This window comes from Panulirus ornatus, chromosome 37 (assembly GCF_036320965.1).
Source record: "Panulirus ornatus isolate Po-2019 chromosome 37, ASM3632096v1, whole genome shotgun sequence".
Taxonomy (NCBI): Eukaryota; Metazoa; Arthropoda; class Malacostraca; order Decapoda; family Palinuridae; genus Panulirus; species Panulirus ornatus.
Genome location: NC_092260.1, coordinates 26455798 through 26458318, shown reverse-complemented (window position 1 = coordinate 26458318; position 2521 = coordinate 26455798). Strand labels below are relative to the sequence as shown.

The 2521-nt window shown below is 52.6% G+C and overlaps 1 protein-coding gene across 1 annotated transcript; it reads right to left on the bottom strand.

The window, feature by feature from the left end:
* Positions 1-690: 690 nt before the first annotated feature.
* LOC139760728 (transcription factor Sox-14-like) lies at positions 691-2321 on the bottom strand. The gene has a single exon (XM_071684286.1). It carries the CDS (start codon positions 2235-2237, stop codon positions 1449-1451), a length of 789 nt encoding a protein of 262 aa, XP_071540387.1. The 5' UTR covers positions 2238-2321; the 3' UTR covers positions 691-1448.
* Between the last annotated feature and the right edge of the window lie 200 nt (positions 2322-2521).

Genomic DNA, 2521 nt, shown 5'->3' with positions numbered 1-2521 from the left:
GATCAGAGATTAGCGCTAGCGCTGGCACCAGGCAGTTAGCGCTAGCGCTGGCAATTAGCGCTAGCGCTGGCACCGGCAGTTAGCGCTGGCGCTGGTATTTAGCGATAACGCTGCTCCAGAATCAAAGATTATTAATCAGCGCTAAAAACACGATTAATAATTAGTTGGTCATAGGTGCTTGGATGGTGGTACCAAGTTACTGCTTGAGACCGTGTCAAAAAGCAAAGAAAATTGATCTGCTTATGAATGTAAAGCTAGGATGAAATGCTACCATATATATATATATATATATATATATATATATATATATATATATATATATATATATATATATATATATATAAAGTGAACGCTAGACTTTAATAATCAGCTCAAAATCAGAGAGAAAGTCCTTTTCATTTATCAACAAATGTTAGTGACCAGGGCCATCGATAGTAGCAGACATCGCTTAAGATGAAGATGTAGACAGATGTCCATAGGCAACCTTGGTGTGTGTGTGTGTGTGTGTGTGTGTGTGTGGGCACTGTCGGCTCCACTCAGTGCCAAGACTCGCGTAATAGCGACTTTCTCTCTTGTCACGCGTTGTTCAGATGGTGGGGGAGGAGGAGGGAGGGCGAATATTTCTACTTCTCTGTTGACGAGGGTGTCGAGAAGACAGCAAAGGGGGGTTTTAGCCAATAAAAGAGTTGGTAATACTTATATGGATTATTATTAATAACATTAGCAATATGTTATGTACATGGTACAAAAAGTACGTTGACACATATAATTCAACATTAAAACAGAGTTAAATATAATCCTTAGATGAGCTTCAAGAGACTAGTCTATAGACGCACTTGTACACTAGTTAATGTAACATCTGGTCCGGCAGCAGTGTAAGTCCTGGAGCAATGTAAGTCCCGCAGCAATGTAAGTCACGATCCAGAGAAGGGGGAAAAATAATTTGATAATTCACTTCAAGAGGGAATGATGATCTCATGAATAAGAAACTCATGGTAGCACAAGTACTTACATTGCCTGTGGACTGGCCAGGCCACACATGACCTACTGACACACACTATAACATGGGTTCGCCGCCCATGGCGCGCGCGCGTGTGTGTGTGTGTTTTTTGTGCGTGTGTGTGCTCTCAGGATATAACCACCTGGCCTCATTTGGTGCCCCCTGGCATGACACCGCCTGACTTGGTAAATGACACCTGGCGTGACATGACACCACCCCCCCAGGGGCCCGACACAAGTCACCCACACCCAGGCGTCCGCACTACACACGAGATCGGGTCCCCCGTCACACAGTTCCCTGCCCCTCTCCCCCCCACATGAGCCGTAGGGGAAGGGGGAGGTTGGGGGGTGGGTGTATATGGCGTCCACTCTCCACTACTGTACACTATGTACACTACTCAGCCGCCCACCGTGCACTAGGGTGTGTTCGGGCGCGGTGGGTGGTCGGCTCAGAAGATGACCGACACTGGTCGGCGGAGCTGGTCGACGGTGGGAGGATAGCCGGGGTACAGTTGGGGCTGGGGCGCCCCCTGCTGCCCGCTCGTCAGGCCCGCTGACATACCCGACAGTAGCGACGATGCGGATTTGGAGTAGAGCGAGGAGTACAAGGCCGACACTGTGGACATGCCGCCCATGGAGGCGGCGGAGACGCTGGCGGCGGCGGCTGCGGCAGCGGCGGAGTCGTTGCAGGCGAGGGAGGTCATGGGCTTATAGTGGTCCTGGGCCGCGGCCAGCTTGCTAAAGTGCTGGGGGTCGAAGCCCGGGTAGAAGTGGTGTGGGAGGCTCGCTCCGGGAAACAACCGGGACTTGTCCCCCGCGACGTCCAGCGGGGACGGCACGGCGGGCGTTGAGTAGTAGGTCTGGTGGAGCGGACCGAGCGGATCCAGCGCCGATGTAGCCAGGTAAGGGAGCGGGAAGCTGTAGCCGTTCTTCTGGAGGGTCTTGGGTTTCCTGCGGGGCCGATACTTGTAGTCTGGATGCTCCTTCATGTGCTGGGCACGCAGACGCTTGGCCTCGTCGATGAATGGACGCTTCTCCGGCTCCGTCAGCAGTTTCCACTCGGACCCCAGTCGCTTCGAGATCTCGGAGTTGTGCATCTTGGGGTTCTCTTGGGCAATCTTGCGTCTCTGCATGCGAGACCACACCATGAAGGCGTTCATGGGGCGTTTGATGTGGTCCTCCTTCTTGGTCGGCCCTCCGGTGGGAGAGGCACTGGTGGGAGACGGAACCTGGTTCATGGCTGTCACTGTCTCACGCGCTACGGCCAGAGTCGCGAACTGTTAGCCGACCGCAAAAAGAATGATGGACGGTGAGGCAGCAAGTGTAATATTACACCACTGAGGTGGCGCGCCGAGTTTGCGCCCCCGAGCCACCAGTAGGCTCCGCCTACCGACCAAACGACCAATGAGCGTACCAGTAAATCATCGCTGAGTAAGTAGGGCGGAGCGCAACAAATTTTCTTGTCCAGTGAGAGAGCCCGTTACAAATATGTGAGCTACTCCGCCTAGTTGATTGGTCCAAG

Excerpts from the sequence above, each read along its gene's own strand:
- LOC139760728 (XM_071684286.1), bottom strand. The coding sequence starts at position 2,237 with ATGAACCAGGTTCCGTCTCCCACCAGTGCCTCTCCCACCGGAGGGCCG.